At 38.5% G+C, this 18,221-nt stretch overlaps 1 protein-coding gene across 1 annotated transcript; it reads left to right on the plus strand.

The window, feature by feature from the left end:
* Positions 1-587: 587 nt before the first annotated feature.
* Positions 588-16,619, plus strand: LOC128688815 (probable glutamate receptor). Its single transcript, XM_053776806.2, has 12 exons — positions 588-669; positions 3,913-4,037; positions 5,808-6,031; positions 7,588-7,716; positions 7,953-8,111; positions 10,887-10,977; positions 12,559-12,859; positions 13,119-13,336; positions 13,451-13,631; positions 13,783-13,882; positions 16,267-16,396; positions 16,527-16,619. Exons 1-12 carry the CDS (start codon positions 588-590, stop codon positions 16,617-16,619), a joined length of 1,833 nt encoding a protein of 610 aa, XP_053632781.2.
* Positions 16,620-18,221: the final 1,602 nt, after the last annotated feature.

An 18,221-nucleotide genomic window follows, 5' to 3' on the forward strand; every position in this document is an offset into this window, starting at 1 on the left:
CAAGCTGTCGTCTGCCTAACTTGAATGACTTCCTATACTTAGCAGGAATACACTGATATGCTCCAAGTACTGTGGTCTTCAACAGTTGGTAATTACTAAAGTCAGTGTCATTTAACACTGATATAAATTCCTGTGCCTTACCAAGAAAAGCTATATGCACCAAAGATGCCCAGTGCTGTTCAGGCCACCTCAAGGCTCGAGCCTGATTTTCGAAAGTTTCGAAAATGAAATGGAGAACCAGCTGTACTGCTTTTTGCAAACTAAAGTCATTTACAACTTGAGAAAACTGCCTCCTGTCTTTTTCTCTATCAAATTCTTCCCTGGCAAACCAGCGCTGTTCCCTAGTCTGCTCGAGGTTGATTTTCGCCAATTCAAGTGCCAACGCAGCAGATTCACCTTCAGACAACCCTGTTGTACGAGACTGACTATTTTGCTCAGGTGATGTATCATTTTCCTCTTGCGAGAACATCGGAGTTTTATTCCTGGCTCCCGTAAAGGGAGGAGTTTGATGTGCCATCTCCTATTCTCGAAGTTTGATACTTACAAGAGTACGGCGCTGCACGGCTGTGAGAGTGTGTACACAATCAATGCCAATGGAACGAGCAATTTGCCAGCAACACTGTAGAGAGAATTTTGGCAAGTTTACTAAAGTGTATTCAAGTTTTGAAGGTTGGCACGTTAGACACAAAGAAGCTATAATACAGCCCAGCCCAGATATACATGCCTACCAGATTGATGGAATAATAAAGGACTGCTGGTGTGTGACTATACCTGTGAATCAACCCTTTTCAACTCTTGTGTGCTTTAGAGTACCAGTCAGTAGTGCAGTACTGATGATCACAGGGAAAATCACATGCTCAAAAAGCATATGGATTTGGCCCTTACCTAATCCCCATACGATCAGAAATTATTAGCTTCATGGGTTCAGCAAGCAGCTCACCGACTCCACCGGAGACCAAGGAGAAGCGACCATTTTTATTCAGAATATCAGTGTGACGAGATGTTTCAGCCAGCCGAGATATTTCAGTACCACTTGTTTCATGGTTTCATTACTATATAACCTGCTTATGTAGGCCGGTATTCAAAGGGAGGTGGTTGTAATTAGCCTTAAGCTTACCACTAACACGAGTGTCCTGGGATCACAAGCCACACCTAGCTCTGCTGGGTGCGTGATCTTTGAAGGATCGGTGGTCAAGTGGGTAAGACAAAGTGAAAGTTGTTCTGTCTCTAGAGGCGAGAGAATGTGCCGCAGGATCTAATCTAGACTGGCTGCAGTTTGAGTATCAAATGATTTAGATAAAGAAAAATTGGATATCAAATTGGGGAGGAGGAGTATGGAAGAAGTGAATGTTTTCAGATACTTGGGAGTTGACGTGTCGGCGGATGGATTTATGAAGGATGAGGTTAATCATAGAATTGACGAGGGAAAAAAGGTGAGTGGTGCGTTGAGATATATGTGGAGTCAAAAAATGTTATCTATGGAGGCAAAGAAGGGAATGTATGAAAGTATAGTAGTACCAACCTTCTTATATGGGTGTGAAGCTTGGGTTGTGAATGCGAGGAGGCGGTTGGAGGCAGTGAAGAAGTCCTGTTTAAGGGCAATGTGTGGTGTAAATATTATGCAGAAAATTCGGAGTGTGGAAATTAGGAGAAGGTGTGGAGTTAATAAAAGTATTAGTCAGAGGGCTGAAGAGGGGTTGTTGAGGTGGTCATTTAGAGAGACTGGATTAAAGTAGAATGACATGGAGAGCGTATAAATCTGTAGGGGAAGGAAGGCGGGGTAGGGGTCGTCCTCGAAAAGGTTGGAGGGAGGGGGTAAAGGAGGTTTTGTAGGCGAGGGGCTTGGACTTCCAGCAAGCGTGCGTGAGCGTGTTAGATAGGAGTGAATGGAGACGAATGGTATTTGGGGCCTGACGATCTGTTGGAGTGTGAGCAGGGTAATATTTAGTGAAAGGATTCAGGGAAACCGGTTATTTTCATATAGTCGGACTTGAGTCCTGGAAATGGGAAGTACAATGCCTGCACTTTAAAGGAGGGGTTTGGGATATTAGCAGTTTGGAGGGATATGTTGTGTATCTTTATACGTATATGCTTCTAAACTGTTGTATTCTGAGCACCTCTGCAAAAACAGTGATAATGTGTGAGTGTGGTGAAAGTGTTGAATGATGATGAAATTTTCTTTTTGAGGATTTTCTTTCTTTTTTGGGTCACCCTGCCTCAGTGGGATACGGCTGGTACGTTGAAAGAAAGAAATATATATATATATATATATATATATATATATATATATATATATATATATATATATATATATATATATATATATATGTATATATATATATATATATATATATATATATATATATATATATATATATATATATATATATATATATATATATATATATATATTTATATATATATATATATATGGAAAACAACCACTGTGAAAGAATAGTGAAATTCCAAGCGATTTCGTGACTTCTCACATTATCAAGAAACTATAAAAACAAAACTTGTGAGAAGTCACAGAAGCGCTTGGAATTTCACTATTCTTTCACAGTGGTTGTTTTCCATATTCTGATAACACCTGTTTACTGTGATCTTATTGCATATAGTGAATGCTCGGGTATTTGCAAGAGGTTCGGGGTTACCTCAACAGCTCCTCCTCAGTGCTCCGTTTAATAGTTTTGGTAATCCTGAACCTCCTCCTAATTTCCGAACTATGAATTCTCTGCATTTTATTCGCACCACACATTGCCCTCAGACATGACATCTCCACTGCCTCCAGCCTTCTCCTTGTTGCAGCATTCAATACCCATTTTCCACAACCGTATGAGAGTTGGTATAACTATACTTTCATACATTCCCCTCTTTGCTTCCATGGATAAAGATCTTTGTCTCCCCAGATTCCTCAATGCACCACTCACCTTTTTCCCATCATCAGTTGTATGATTCACCTCATCTTACATAGACCCATCTGCTGGCACATCCACTCGTAAATATCTGATTACATTCACCTTCTTCAAACTCTCCCTCCAATCTTATATCCACTCTTTCGACATCTTTTTATTTTCTGTTATCCTCATCACCTTACTCTTTCCAATATTCTCTTTTAATTTTCTTCTTTTACATACCCTACCAAACTCATCCACCAACCTCAGCAAGTTCTCTTCAGAATCTCTCAAAAGCACAGTGTCATCAGCAAAGAGGAACTGTGACACCTGCCACTTTCTGTTAGATTCTTTATCTTTCAACACCACACTCCTTTCCAACACCTTAGCATTCGCTTTTCTTACAACCCCATCTATAAATATATTGAACAATCATGGTGATATCACACATCCCTGTCTAAGGCCTACTTTCACTGGGAAATAATCTCCCTCTCGCCTACATACTCTAACGTGAGTCTCACTATCCTCGTAAAAACTTTTCACTGCTTTCAGTAACCTACCTCCTATACCATACACCAGCAACATCTGCCACATTGCCCCCCTATCCACCCAGTCATTCGCCTTTTCCAAATCCATAAATGCCACAAAAACCTCTTTACCCTCATCTATATAGTGTTCACATATACGTTTCACTGTTAACACTTGGTCCACACACCCCCTACCTTTCTTAAAGCCTTCTTGTTCATCTGCTATCCTACTGTCCATCTTACTCTTAATTCTTTCAATAATAACTCTACCATACACTTTACCAGGTATACTCAACAGACTTATTCCCCTATAATTTTTAGTCTTTTGTCCCCTTTGCCTTTATACAAAGGAACTATGCATGCTCTCTGCCAATCCCTCGGTATCTCCGAGGATTTGATGGCTAAGACAATATGAAAAGAACTGGTAGCATAATGAAAAATCATGAGTTAATTTAAATTCAAAACTGAAACATTTCTTGGATATCCTTCAGGTCAACATAAAGGACTATCATGTGAGGCGGAGGTGGTGGAGGCTGTGTTAACAACAGTGTCAAGACCATACTACTCACTCTTCTTCCTCACAGATGGCACCACTTCCGCTTCCACCGTCTTCTACGTAATAACCTAAGTAGCTTTTTTTTATAAATGGTGCAACGTATGAGAATAAAATACAGGAGCTTACATTCATACAACCATACTCATTCATGTACGTATGTATGTATACATATATATATATATATATATATATATATATATATATATATATATATATATATATATATATATATATATATATATATATATATATGTATATATATATATATATGATCTTTGCAATAAAAAACTCACATATTTCAGATAATAGAACATGTGGGGATCCCCGGGGGTGTTGGGGTGTTTGAGGCTACAGTCATCCCGTCTCACATCAATAAAACACATTCTCTCCTCTCCCACATTGTTCCTTATGTTCATAAGGTAAGGCTTTAGCATAATTTTGAAGCTGTGTTTGCGTGTGTGCGTGCCTGTCTGAGTGTGTGTGTGTGTGTGTGTGTGTGTGTGTGTACTCACCTAATTGTACTCACCTAATTGTGGTTGCAGGGGTCGAGACTCAGCTCCTGGCCCCTCCTCTTCACTGACCGCTACTGGATCTTCCCTCTCCCTGCTCCATGAGGTTTATCATACCTCGTCTTAAAGCTATGTATGGTTCCTGCCTCCACTACCTCACTTGTTAGACTATTCCACTTCCTGACGACTCTATGACTGAAGAAATACTTCCTAACATCCCTGTGATTCATCTGAGTTTTCAACTTCCAAGAATGACCCCTTGTTTCTGTGTCCCCTCTCTGGAACATCCTCTCTCTGTCCACCTTGTCTATTCCACGCAGTATTTTGTATGTCGTTATCATGTCTCCCCAACCCTCTTGTCCTCCAGTGTCGTCAGGCCGATTTCCCTTAAGCTTTCTTCGTAGGACATTCCTCTTAGCTCTGGAACTAACCTTGTCGCAAACCTTTGCACTTTTCTAATTTCTTAACGTGCTTGACCCGGTGCGGGTTCCAAACTGGTGCTGCATACTCCAGTATGCAGCAGTGTGTGTGTGTGTGTGTGTGTGTGTGTGTGTGTGTGTGTGTGTGTGTGTGTGTGTGTGTGTGTGTGTGTGTGTGTTTGTGTGTGTGTGTACTCACCTAGTTGAGGTTGCAGGGGTCGATTCCAAGCTCCTGGTCCCGCTTCTTCACTGGTCGCTACTAGGTCACTCTCCCTGAACCGTGAGCTTTATCATACCTCTGTTTAAAGCTATGTATCCACTACATCGCTTCCCAAACTATTCCACTTCGTGACTACTCTGTAGCTGAAGAAATATTTCCTAACATCCCTGTGATTCATCTGTGTCTCCAACTTCCAACTGTGTCCCCTTGTTGCTGTGACCCATCTCTGGAACATCCTGTCTTTGTCCACCTTGTCAATTCCTCTCAGCATTTTGTATGTCGTTATCATGTCCCCCCTTTCTCTGCTGTCCTCCTGTCCTCATCTCCTCGTAGGACACACCTCTTAGCTCTGGGACTAGTCTTGTTGCAAACCTTTGCACTTTCTCTAGTTTCTTCACGTGCTTGGCTAGGTGTGGGTTCCAAACTGGTGCCGCATACTCCAATATGGGCCTGAAGTACACGGTGTACAGGGTCCTGAACGATTCCTTATTAAGATGTGTGTGTGTGTGTGTGTGTGTGTGTGTGTGTATGTGTGTGTGTTTGTGTGTTGTGTATGAGCGTGTTTGTTAGGGTGTGTATGAGTGAGTGTCTCGTGCGTCTGTTTACGATGCTCTAGTAAAAAAGAAACCTTCATAAATAAAATGAACGAAGGCAAATTAACCATACATATTTCGTCCCACAGTTAAGCCAGTTTTCCTCATCCGCGACGATTGTGGTGATAACCGACAACACAGACTTCCTACACTCCTTCTTTGAGTTGTCTCTAAAACACCGTGTTCTGGTGTGGTCGACGCGGCTCTTAGTTGTCACCCGTCTACCCCTCCAGCAGCTGCAGCTACACTACTCTGCCTTCTCCAAAATGAACGCTATGCTGCTCATCATCACAGATGGACCAACAATCATCAGGTAATTATTCTTATGTGAAAATGAGATTGGGAAAACGATATACCATAAGGTTTCTATTCATGTATGTCGTGCCGAATAGGTAGAATTTGAGATTTTGGCATAAATAGCAAAGCTCTTCTTGCCGGAAAAGGCAAGCGAAAATTTGTGTATACAATAATTTCGCAAAAATTATTTTGAACCTAACGAGAAAAAGTATATTTCATATATTTTAAATTATTGTAAACTCATCCAAAATACATTTAATTGGATTTGGCTAAATTAAATTGAGCTTGTTATAATAAGGTTAGATAAGTTTTCTAATTTTTTTCGGTGCAAAATTTATACTAAATTATTATTATTATAATATATATATATATATATATATATATATATATATATATATATATATATATATATATATATATATATATATATATATATATATGTATATATATATATATATATATATATATATATATATATATATATATATATATATATATATATATATATATATATATATCGTGCCGAATAGGTAAAACTTGGTCATTTAGCAAGAACTCATTTAAAGTTAAGTCTTTTCTAAAATTTTGTCTTATACGTTTAAAGATATATTTTTTTTCATTTATGTTAAAGTAAAAATTCATAATTTTGTAATAAAAGAACTTAGAAAGTTTACCTAACCTTATTATAACAAGAATAATTTAATTTAGCCTAACCCAACTAAATATATTTTAGATAAGTTTACAATAATTTAATAATAAACACAATGAAGCATTTTTTTTAGTTAGGTTCAGAACGATTTTTGCGAAATTATTGCATGCAAAAATGTTTTCGTGCGTTATTCGGCAAGAAGAGCGCTACCACTTAAGCCAAAATCGCAAGTTTTACCTGTTCCCCAATCTTCATGATTTTGCACTTGGCGGGGTTGAACTCCAGGAGCCACTAGCTGGACCAGGTCTGCAGTATATCCATATCCCATTGTAGTCCTGCCTTGTCCTTGTCTGACTGAATTCTTCTCATCAACTTCACATCATCTACAAACAGGGTAACTTCGGAGTCTATTCCTCCATCATGTCGTTCACAAACACCAGAAACAGCACTAGTCATAGGAGTGAACCCTGTCGAACCCCGATTGTTACATGCGTCCACTCTTACACCTCGCCACGTATCACGACTCGCTGTTGTCTTCCTGAAAGGTATACCCTGATCCATTATAGTGCCTTCCCTGTTATCCCTGCTTGGTCCTCCAGTTTTTTCACTAATCTCTTGTGTGGAACTGTGTCAAACGCCTTCTTACAGTCTAAGAAAATGCAATCTACCCACCCTACTCTCTTTCTCTTGTGTTACCGCTGTTACACTGTCATAGAACTCCAGTATGTTTGTGATACAGGATTTCCCATCCCATGCATGTGTGTGTGTGTGTGTGTGTGCGTAAAAGTCTGCATGTAGGTGTGTGTGTGTATGTAGGTGTGTGTGTGTGTGTGTGTGTGTATGTGTAATTTATTTTCGTAATCAGCAAAATATGGACATTCGTAATCTAAACAAAAACTTGTCATACAATAATCTTCTTTCAGGTGCAACATGTACGTTCACTTGCCATTCAGTCCCCAGGGAACCGAACCATTGTTGGTGGCTTCTTGGACTCCTGTTCGTGGGATTGTGTCACATTCCATCTTGCCACTATTCCCGGAGAAATTTTCCAGGTTTGTATAGTTTTTATGTATATAATATTTGAACGAGATTTTTTTTGTGATTTATGTTAAACTCATTAAATTTATATAACTAAAATGAAAATTTTCAAAATTATTCCTTGCATTGTATGGGGGGAAAATGCAATTGTTTCCATAGTTCCATAATTCCATAGTTCTAAGGCCAAATTTTAAAATTATTAAGGAAAATATTATGATAATAATTTATACCATTCCGTTTTTTCCATCAGATTTGTTCATGGGCCAAATTTGCTTGCAGCGACAGACGTGAACCCCTTTAACAAGATAATATTATCAGATGATTCTGACACTCCAGGTGGACGGAAGTTTAAGTTTAAAGGACCCGTGCCAGAGGTGATGAACTACCTTGCCAAAGGCCTCAACTTCTCGTAAGTTGTATATATTACGAGCAATTCTAAAGAACTTTTAAATAACTGCAAATAATCGGGAATTGAATTATTCAGTTTGTAAGAACATAACTAGAATTTTCGTACCCGTGTTAATAATGGGTATGATTATTGTTTCGTTTAAAAATATTATGCCAATTCATCTCCTTTAAGGTTCACAGTAGAGGATTCACGGTGCACTTATTGTAAAGGATTAGAAAAAGCTTTGTTAAAGGTTCAGGGGAACGACTCTCTTCAGAATAACAGATATGGGCGCCAAGCATAGTGCCAAGTGCTTGAAAATGCAGACAGCATATTGCAGAATATAAGCTTAAAGCATATAACGCCTAGAAACACTGAATATTTAGTAATGACCCAGAAGTCACAATATTAGTGACTTCTCAGTTATCAGCAACATGCCACCAGACTCCAATCGATTTCATTATAAAAGACTTTAAATTCTGATTCCACAAATATCTGTCAATTGTTTTTAGGAACTTTAGTATATTTGTATTAAAGAAAATGTGTCTAGGGCAACTCGTGAACAAGATGTTAACCCCACCCAACTCTTAGGCAAAAATTCAACTAGGAGTCAGGCGTCAGATTAGGTGTAATGACCTCATATATAAAGGAGTTAAGTATGAACAAACCAAAAATATTATTATGTAATGAACGTTTATCTTTTCTATAACTGCCGATTCTAAAATATTTATTTCCAGCCAAGAGGGGCTAGGAGCCAGGAATCTGGCTTCCGACCAACTCGTAGGGTCAGCGCAAGCCAGGGTGTAGTTTAATGTCACATATGATTTTATGAGATGTTCATATCGAATATCCATGTTGTGTTAACCTAACTTCTAGAGGTCTGCCAGTGTGTCTCATTTAAGATAAGTTGAAGCCATTAAAACTAACTCTGGATATCAACTGCCAACTCGTATTCCAGTTATCTAGGCTTTTCCCTTCGTCCTCCTTTGCTGTTTTCTCTTACAAATCTGTTATTCTTAAAGCCCATAAAGCATCATTAAAATTAGTGTTTTAACGAAAGTGCGTTAGTGAACAGATATTACCAAAATTGCTTCTACAGAACAGATTGCTTAATCTTTCTGTGATTATGTTAGGCCATTTACATAAGTTAATCCTTTCAAAGAATATTTATCTGTTAAAACATAAAAGGAAAATGTTATTTATTGAAATGAGAAAGGCAAAACAAAAATTCTTCATCACAGTAAAACTCTAGAGGCAAGATCGTTTTTTAGATTACATATGTAGGGGGTTGAGAATAATGAGATAAAACTAAATGTTTATATGCCAGGAAAAAAAAAAACTCAAAGAACAAAGTGGTCCGTCCCAACACTCTAACCTGGATTTCACATTTAACTTATCAAGTGTGAAGCTTACGCAGGACCAACAGATATTGCTAACATATGGGATACGTTTTTTCTCCTACTAGCGGCAACACTAATTAAGTTGAACCTAATAACTCTTTTTGAAATCTGGAGAAACAAGAAAACCTATCCAGGGAAACATTATTGTTTCCAAAGGCAAGTTATATGGGGCTTGCTTGGCCCTGTGGAACCGAACTGTCCTCAACAATTTGATAAATCATGCCATGAATAATGGAAAGATCCTAGATTTCACCTTACGAAAGCAGACATTGTGAATGTTATGATGAACATGAACATGATAGATAATAGAGGAAAAATGAAAACGTTATTAGAAGACAAGGGAACTGACGTATCCCTTAATAAGAAATCTCTGGTTCGCATTTACAAATTGCAGAACATGAACATGTCCAATGATTTTAAGTAAGGAAGCTTTGATGTCACTTCGTTGATTACCCGAGTTCCCTTTCTGAATCGGTTATCCTATCTGAATGAAGAATTGATTAGTTCCCCTGCCACTGGATAAGAACATCATAATGTTAGGACATGATTAAGTTGTGCGTTTGAAGGGACATTTTATGCTCAAAGGCAGGAAAAGGCTATGGGAAATTCATTATATCTCTTATTAAGCAATTTATAAATGGCGTTTTGAAAGATATGTTACCCCTTGAAGGTAAGTGGTTAAGATGTATGGATGACTTCTTGTGTCTTCGGCCGATTGATATGGACCTGGATATATTTTTACCGAGACTTGCCGTTCTTGCCCCGTCAATTAAATTCACCGTCAAAGAAAGAGGTGGAATCTAAATTTCCATTCTTAGATGCTTCAATACACTGGGTTGATAGAATTTTCAAGTTCAGTAAATTGGAAGGCTACTAATGTTTGTCCATATTTTCACTACTATTCTAACTATGAGACAAGAGAAAAAAAAAGGTTTGTCTTTCTCATTATGTTTCTGAGAGCTTACCAAGTGTGAAGCCCAGAGGATCTCGATGAGGAAAGTAAGAAAATATTTGATGTTGCTACGAAACTACTGTACCATAAGGAGTTTGTAGAAACGGTTCTGCTGGCATCTAGGAAACCTTATCATAAGACGGAACCTAGGATAACATCTCAGATAATGAATGTACTAGTTCTCCTATACAATGAGAATTTATGTGCCCTGCCGAATGCCCTAAAAAGATTCAACCTACAAGTAGTTTTTAAGAATTCACGGATTGTTAAATGCATTTTGATAAGGAATTCCCCTCAACACTGTTTTGGCGGTGTATACAGGACTGTTTCTAATGGCTTAATTGGCAGAAATGGCCTTTGCTTTTTAAGTTATTTATGTGTTATCCCAAATTAGCCGAGCCAGCTTATTCGGTACGACATTTGTACTTGTATTTTTATCTACAGGTATACAAATGTGCGTCCTCCTGATGGTGTCTGGGGCTCGAAGCAAGACGATGGGTCGTGGAATGGAATGGTGGGAATGGTGATGAGGGAGGTGAGATTAGTAAGAAAGTGTAGTAAGGGATGTAAGTCAAGGGAGGGAGGTGAGTCAAGTAAAGAAGATTAATAATAATAATAATAATAATAATAATAATAATAATAATAATAATAATAATAATAATAATAATAATAATAATAATAATAATTAACAAGAGATAACGAAAAGGCACAATAACGTGTCTGGGACAATACACAAATAACCCGCACATAGGAGAAAGGAGCTTACGACGACGTTTCGGTCCAACTTGGACCATTTACAAAGTAACACTAACAAAAAGGAGAGAAGGAGGGAGTATATATAGGCCAGCAAACAGGGACGGGACAAGAGAGGTAGTAGGAAAGGAGGAAGAGAGGTAGTGGTAGAGGTAGTAGTAGTGGTAGCGGAGTCAAAGACTCAGAAAGAGGAGCACTGCAAGGGAGCTAGGTGCCCACAGCTCCCTTGCAGTGCTCCTGTTTCTTATTCTTTGACTGGCTCCACTACTATTACTACTACTACTACCTCTACCACTACTTTTCTTCCTTTCCTACTACCTCTCTTGTCCCGTCCCTGTCTGCTGGCCTATATATACTCTCTCCTTCTCTCCTTTTTGTTAGAGTGACTTTGTAAATGGTCCAAATCGGACATTAGATGACAAACATCATGGCGTTTTGAAATTACCGAAAATGATAAGTAGAAAGAAGAAAGAAATCAGAGAACTACTTAATGATCCCGATCTGAGGATACCTAATTATGACTAATGCAGTTATTATGGCACTGTGTTACTCGTTACCAATTGCAAACCCCCAAAAAGGTTTCAATGTCACCTGATCAATGAATATTGCGATATGAAAGACTCGAGACAATGTCAGTAGTTGCAGCTCTGCAAATCTCTACTTGATATATCACTGTCATGAAACCTTGAAATTCTATGATATATAACTGTCACCGTTTTCACATATTTTTTCAATACTGCTTTTGAGAGGGACAGGCGAGTTCCGTCGAAATATAGGCGATGGCCTGAACGCCCAGTAAGTGATCAACTAAGTAACGACAGTGAACGTTAATATGTAACTGTGATCAGTATACTTCCTCACCAGTCAGACCAAATACTGAAGTACTTGACATGGTGTACTTCTGTCCGATGATGGTCCTTTCCTCTTGTCTGGCCACTGGCCAATGAGAAGCCTCTTAGTTGGTCAATTAATTGAGTTTAAAGCGTATACACTAGAAAAGGAAAATAAAGACTGCACATAGCCAGTTCACTGAGTCAAGAATTCTTTAATCAAGTAAAGTATTGGAAGATACACATCTCAAGGTGTAAATGCAATTTGTAGCCTCTGAAGCTACCTTCCTTTGCCCAAAATTTGCTAGATAGCTCCATGATTAGTTAACTGAAGATATTCAATCTCAACTGTGCTGATTACTCAAACATACGAATCACTACAGATCAGCAACTTTTAGCTAAAATTCAGCTCAGTATCATCTTTCTCCTAGCTTCGATATCTATTTTTGATGATTGTTTGATAATTTCTAAGAACTATGGCATTGTCATACTCATACTTATTCTATATATTATATGATTTGTGGTCTATCCAGGAAGTGAGTATTGGCGTAGGTCCATTCATTCTTAGCGAAGACCGAGCTGAGGTTGTAGATTTCACTGTGGCAATACTAGTAGACTACTGGAAAATCCTGGGTGCTCGAGGTCTTCCAGAGGTGGACCCATGGGGTTTCCTATTCCCCTTGGCACCCATGGTGTGGGCGGCTGTCCTGGTAGCGCTTGTGGTGCTTCCTGGCTCTGTATTCTGTATGTCCTCGAGTTTCTTTCACGATTTCCATGGTCAAGGCAACTGGCTTCAGGTCACCTTTGGATATATTCGAATATTATTGCAGCAAGGTGGGTTTAACCTAATGTTAATGATATAATAGCAGTCACCAAATTATTTCGTTTTTCAAAACAGAATTGCAGAATATATCTGAAGTTTCTATGAATATGTAAATTTTAACAGTAAGAATAAAAATATAGCAACAGATGAAAAAGACGGTGATACTGTAGATTGTTATTCTTTAACACCTTGTGTAATATAGAGAACTATTACTGATTATGATACAGACAAAGCTGTAGTTTAGATTTCCTTATACAATGTCTCCTTCAGATATGACGACGCCAGCAATCTGGGAATGGGAGAGGGTGATTTTGATCATGTGGATGATGGTGACATTGGTGTTAACACGAAGTTACTCTGGCAACCTGATGGCTCTGCTGGCTGTGAGACACATCTCCGAACCTTACCAGACCCGCCGACAAGTGCTGGACGACCCTTCTGTTACTATGATATGGCTAAAGGGCTCTGCTGTTGGAGAATATTTGCACGTGTGTAATAGAACGGCCATATTTAAAACAACACTGAATAAAAAAAATCTAATTTTATATACAATCCTTTGTTCATTATTCATAATTTGATTCATAACTAATTAATGTTTTCAGTCCGTTGAGACAGGCATATATAGAGAGATTGCTGATGCGGAGCAGGTTGGTCGCCTCATGTGGGGAACACACGCACAGTTTGCAGGATATATTAACACCTTGGTAAGACGAGGCGACCACGTCCTTATGGAAGATGACAACGGCTTAAGGACATACATTGCTCAAGACTTTACAAAAACAGGTTAGGCTGATTCAAAACCTTTCCTATATTATTTTAGATGCTGATATTGTTTCCGGTTTTACTTTCATCGTATAATTGAAGGATTTAAATTTTAATGGATGTAGTTTGCTTGCACTCAAAAGTGAGATTCTTATTATATATATTTTTACAGGCAGATGTTCGTTTTATTTATCGAGAGAAGAGTTTTTACCTTTGATTTTTGGAATGATTGGTGGAAAGGGTAATCCTATCATCCCGGCTCTTAATAACAGGTAAAAACAACGTGATTTTCATAAAAAGAGTATTTTTCTATTAGTTTTGGCAGGAACCATCTATTGATGGTTAGTATTTCTTATGCCATAGACTTTGTAAAAGAGTAAAAACACCACTAAATTATTTTACAAAGTTGTTGTGATCACACAGGTGTCGGGCACAGCTACACTCTTCTTATATTGGTCTTAAATATCCTCATTGTTCTTTTTTATCCTTTTCTGCTCTCTCTTCCACTTGTTTTTTTTTTTTATTTCTTCCTGCTTTCTTTCGTGTTACTAGTGAGATTAATATTTCTAATTTCAATGTCGTCTGTGCTTTTTTTTGGCTTTCTTTGTCGTCTTTTCACCATGTCTTCTTCGCGTTCTCTGCCCTTTGTAAATGAATGGAGAAATAGACACAAATAAAGAATAATGTGATCTTTTATTGACTATGTTTCGCCCACACAGTGAGCTTTTCACATCACAAACTGAGCAAAACGTACATGAGTATTTATAGAGAGCATAGTGACGTGAAGTATCAGGTGAGGAATGCTGAGAAGTGGGACTTGAACCGGACTTGTACTGAATGGGGAAAGTAGTTTGGTTGCTATGATGGAAAACGATGAAAAAGTTTCCTGCCATGGGGCTCAGCTGTGTTTTGAAAGCCGTTGTTCTGGCTGAAATTCTTTGATAAACAAATGAGTGATAAGTATTGCGTTTAAGTAGTTAATTAAAAAACTGTAGAAGTTTAAGTGTAAAACACAGACATTCCTCATTGTGCTTGCGTATGTGCGTTGTGAAATGCGTGTTTGGAGGTCTCTGGATATCTCTCCCACGTATAATTGGTTGCAATCGTTGCAAGGATTACGCATACCCCTACAGAGTATTGAACCCGGTGGTGTCTTTGATGGTGGTGGATACGGAGATAAATACTTGTAATGTAGTATCGGAAAAGATACTGAAGACGTTTTTGGTATCGTAATTAGTGGGGAGGATTATGTATTTTCTTACAGCGGTATCTTGTCTCAGTTGATGATGATACATGCATGGTATTCGCAGTCTTTTACAAAGTGACGAAGATAGTGAAGATTAGAACATACTCGTTCCGTGACAGACCATTGTTCCTTGAGGAATTCGCTACCTCCGATTAGGAGGCTACGAAGTAAAAAGCCTATGATTACGCCACGTTTAGTCAACACTGTTACTAAACGTGGTGTAATCATAGGCTTCTTCTTTCGTGCTCTCCTTATCTGTAGTAGTGAATTCCTTCAGGAAGAATGTTCTTTCATTGAATAAGTATTTTCTAAACTTTATTATCCTCGTCACTTCATTAAAGACTGCAGGCGCCGAGCATATAACATCTTTAACTCGCCCAGACAAGATACCGCAGTGAGGAGATACATATTCCTTCCCATGAACTCCATTGCTAAACACGTCTCCAACATATTTTCCAGTACCGCATTCCAAGTATCCACCTCCACATCCCCTACAGTCAAACGCATCACCAGTAAGGGACACCACCAGGTTCAATCACCTGCAGGGGTTTACGTGATCCCTTGCAACGATTGCAACCAATTATACGTGGGCGAGATATCCATAAACCTACAAACATATTTCATAACACCAATAGGCAAGCAGAACGGATGATCTGAGGAATGCCTGTGTTTTACATTAAAACTTTCAGAACCACTTAACTAACTACAGAGACGCAAGGCTCGAAGCCAAGAAGTGTTGCAGTTTCCTGGAATCATCGCTCATCTGTATATCCAGCAACTTTAACCAGAACAAAAAGCTTTTACAATATAATTTGAGTCCCTTGCCAGGAAACTTTTTCATAGTTATCCTACATAACATTAAGCATTCTTACCCATTCCATGCAAGTCCTTAGCATTCCCCACATGACTCTTTACCTTATTATGCTTCCTATATATATACATTCATGTGCTCTTTGCTCTGGTAGATCTGTTTGTGACCTGATAAGCTCACTGTGTGAGAGAAACGTAGCAAAAAAAAAAAAATGATCCCATTATATTGCATCTGCCCTTTTTTTCTTCGTGTCGATATTTTTCACCACTTAGCACTTTCTAATTTATGATGCATATGAACTCCTTGTTATCTCTCAGTTGACTTCTCTGTGTACACACTTCACTCAATATTTTCGTCAGCAATGTCTTTCCTTTATTTTGTCTGTTCGGACTACGCTTTTCAGTTATATATGTGTCTGTTTTCTCTTTGACTTTTCAGTTCTTTCGATTCATTTCGATTCCATTTTAACTGAGTTCTCTTCTCTCTTCTATATCTATCCTGCATTTCCCGTACATTAACTCTGTCCTTCAGAAATATAGATCATTAATACGTGTACTTTTAATAGTATTTAAGAAGAAAATTTGAGTTTTTGTTTTCAGGATAATGTCGATGACAGAGGCTGGGTTATTCTTCCAATGGTTAAAAATGGATGAGCCTAACATCACAACGTGTTATCATGCACCGACCAAGATCACCGTCAAGACTGCACTTTCACTGAGTAATACTTGGGTAATAAATCCTTCATCCTTTGTATGATGTTTATTACTGAGGTTTAACAGAAATGATTAAAATATAGAATATATTTGCATATTTGTCGAATGTAAAAATGTATTACAATACACGAGGTTCTATTTTTCAGGGAATGTTCGTTGTTCTGGTTGCTGGATATGTCATCAGTCTGTTGGTACTCTGCATAGAGCTTCGAGTCAGCAACATTCAGCACTCAGTCTAACGGTTTAAAATTGTTTAATCACTGATTAAATAAAATCGGTATAGTTTCGGTGTGATATAATAATGAAATCATTTTGTGAGGAATACATTATTCTGTTACAGATATTTCTCAAAGTATTTTCCTTCATTTTCATAAGGAATATTTCATCTTCGAACTCCTGTTCTCCAAACACCGCTATGCACGTTCTTGCTTATTTTTCGTCTTGTCGAACCTATCAAAATCTTAACGTAATCTGAGTCGTAAGGGTTCTGGCCATAGATTTTTCCTTCCATCCGTTATCACACTACGTCAAGATTTTTTTTTTATCCTACATCTCACTGTCCCATCACATCAAGGAATATACCCCACATCCCACTGTCCTCCACGTCAAGGATTATATCTCATTTTCACTAATCTAACACAACAACAATTATACCGCATATTCCTCTCTCTTACTCCAGCATAGATTGTATCCCCAAATCAATTGTCTCACCTTGCCAGTAATAACACTCTATATTACGTTAATAAATAACAAGTAACTACATGGTTATTGATTTCCATTCATTCCACTATCTTACTACATCAGTTGGTATATATATATATCCTACTCGCCACCTCTTAATGTCTATGTCAAAACATTTTCCTGTGAGGAAACACAAATATTTGATTAAAAAATAAGAGACAGCACCATCTAGTAGCCAATGTTTTTAAATCTCATGATTACTTGCTGTACCCACACCGTGTTCGAAAACCCTGGGTTCTCCAACATCGTGTTCAAAAACACAGTGTTCATGAACACCCAGTTCTGAAGCACCGAGTTCTGGAACACTGATTTATTCAATATGGTGCTCAAGAGCACAGTGTTCAGGAACGCCCAGTTCTGAGACACAGTGTTCTGAAACACTGGTTTCTCTAACACAGTGTTCAGGAACACCGTGTTCTAAATCACTGGTTCTCTAATATCGTGTTTATGAACACAGTGTTCAGAAACAACGAGTTCAGCAGCACCGTGCTCTGCAATACAGTGTTCTGCAGCACCATTGTTCTGCCACAGTGTCTTCTCCAGCAGTGTGTTCTTCAACACCGTGTTATGCAACACCGTATTCTGCAGCAAGTGTTCTGCTGCTACCGTGTTCTGTAGCGCCGTGTTCTGCAACACCATCTTCTACAACACCGTCCTTTGCAACACCGTTTTATGTAGTACTGTGTTCTGCAACACAACACCGTGTTCTGTAGCACCGTGTTATGCAACTCTTTGTTCTGTAGTACCGTATTATGCAACACCTTTTTCTGCAACACCGTGGTCTCCAACACCGTGTTGTGCAATATCGTGTTCTGAAACACCGTGTTCTACAACACCGTGTTTGGCGACACAGGTTCTGCAACACAGTGTTCTGTAGGATTGTGTTATGCAATATTTCCTGATAACTGACGGCATTAGCAGTGACTTGGCGGAACAAAGAAATAACAGGACTCTAGCTCTAGGTCAATTTTATTTACGCTCTAACAGGAAACTTGGAGTTTCGCTACTCTAGTAGGCACCGTGGCGCCAGTTGATCATCCACTACTCTAGTAGGCACCGTGGTGCCAGTTGATCATCCACTACTCTAGTAGGCACCGTGG

Source organism: Cherax quadricarinatus, chromosome 16 (genome assembly GCF_038502225.1).
Source record: "Cherax quadricarinatus isolate ZL_2023a chromosome 16, ASM3850222v1, whole genome shotgun sequence".
Lineage (NCBI taxonomy): Eukaryota > Metazoa > Arthropoda > Malacostraca > Decapoda > Parastacidae > Cherax > Cherax quadricarinatus.

Coding starts and splice junctions, on each gene's coding strand:
- LOC128688815 (XM_053776806.2), top strand. CDS start 588: ATGCCAATGGAACGAGCAATTTGCCAGCAACACTGTAGAGAGAATTTT. Junction 7,717..7,952: donor TTCCCGGAGAAATTTTCCAG/GTTTGTATAGTT, acceptor TTTTTCCATCAG/ATTTGTTCATGGGCCAAATT. Junction 8,112..10,886: donor GCCAAAGGCCTCAACTTCTC/GTAAGTTGTATA, acceptor TTTTATCTACAG/GTATACAAATGTGCGTCCTC.